Source organism: Austrofundulus limnaeus, unplaced genomic scaffold, assembly GCF_001266775.1.
Source record: "Austrofundulus limnaeus strain Quisiro unplaced genomic scaffold, Austrofundulus_limnaeus-1.0 Scaffold2087, whole genome shotgun sequence".
NCBI lineage: Eukaryota > Metazoa > Chordata > Actinopteri > Cyprinodontiformes > Rivulidae > Austrofundulus > Austrofundulus limnaeus.
Genome location: NW_013954489.1, coordinates 5,797 through 7,284, shown reverse-complemented (window position 1 = coordinate 7,284; position 1,488 = coordinate 5,797). Strand labels below are relative to the sequence as shown.

The window sequence follows — 1,488 nt, the reverse complement described above, 5'->3', positions numbered from 1 at the left end:
CTGTCCTGAGCCTGGTTCTGCTGGAGGTTTCTTCCTGATTAGCAGGGAGTTTTTCCTCTCCACCGTTTGCTCAGGATGGGAGACTGTGATGAAGCTAAGATTCGGCACAGTCTGCTGGTTTCTTTAGATTTATTGTTTTTATTTTTATTTTATTTTATTTTATTTGTGGTGCCCTGAAACAACAGTTGTTGTGACTTGGTGCTACAGTATAAAATAAACTGAACTGAAATAAAATGTGTGCATTCAGTGAAAATGGTGACACTGCATTTCAGTGATGTGTTTCAGATGAACATCTATTTAAGAGGAAAGAATTAAGCATCAGTTCCTTTGCTCTCAGGAAAATGTTACAGAGATACTTTAATCCTAATTCCTTGCTTTTTGATCCTTCTTCCTGTAAAAAAATTTGCTCTAACGTTCCGACCTCTTTCCAGGTTTATCAGCATGAAGTTCAAGGCAGTCACGTTCATTGACTCGTCTTTTGTCAACTGCTACTTTGAAGACGTCTCTTCAGTGGGATCCGTCTTCAAAAACTGTACCTTTGTGGACTCATTTTTTTACAACACAGGTGAGTCTGTACTTCCCAAATGCTCTCACGCTCAGTGACCCTGTCTGCATGGGAATGTTTCTTGCGAATGTGTGAAAGATCTTTCTTTCATCCTTGCGACCACACAGGTACAGTGTTTCAGGAATCCTAAAATGCCACCCTTTAGTTTTCATATAGGCAGCTTAAGATGGCGGTGTGCACAGACGCAGCGGCTCGGAGCACCTCTCATTGACAGAGTGTTTTTTTTTTCTTTTATTGTTTTTCTATGAATGCTTGAATTTTCTCTGCCCCACCTGCTTCGTTTTTGTCACATACAGCCGGCAGGATCTTTTCCGCGTTGGATTACGGAGTGAACAGTTTGTAACCCAGGACTTTATACACAGTTTTTTTTTAAACGAACACAACATGCATTTAACTGGGTAACTTCAATGACACTAAAATAACACGTTTTTTTTTTTTTTCTTAGTGAGCTCTTTGCTCATTGGAACTTTTACCTAGTTAGCTAGCCTTTGGGTATTTTAAACTGGTCTTAGTACTTTTGATTTTAGCTAGTCTTTTGTTCCTTCTAGCAAACCTTTGATGCTTTTAGCTGCCGGTTAAAATTTTTATTTTTTAGCTAGCCTTTTTGCTATCTTAGCTTCTAGCTAACTCTTTGCTACTCTTACCTTATACCCTTTTACTATTTTTAATTTTTGGCTAGTATTTTGCTACCTTTAGCTTTTAGCTTGTCCTTTACTGCTTTTGCTTAGCACTTTGCAACTTTTGGCTTTTTGCTTATTTTACCTGGTGTTTTTCTTTTAGCTTTAACAACTCGGTTTAAGCTTCTTCAGCGAACTACTGTCATTCAATTCAATTCAATTCAATTTATTTATACAGCACCAAGTCACAACATACGTTGTCTCAGGACACTGTACATGAAAAGAACAATGTAAAGAAGAAACCAG

The 1,488-nt window shown here is 37.9% G+C and overlaps 1 protein-coding gene across 1 annotated transcript in view; it reads left to right on the top strand.

Annotated features, from left to right (window-relative positions):
* The window catches only part of LOC106537017 (synaptic vesicle glycoprotein 2C), a gene marked incomplete at its 5' end in the record, with an annotated part of 25,986 nt that overhangs the window by 19,323 nt on the left and 5,175 nt on the right, over window positions 1-1,488 (top strand). Inside the window, 1 exon segment of the mRNA XM_014034381.1 lies at window positions 432-565. Coding sequence (XP_013889835.1) covers window positions 432-565 — 134 coding nt within the window.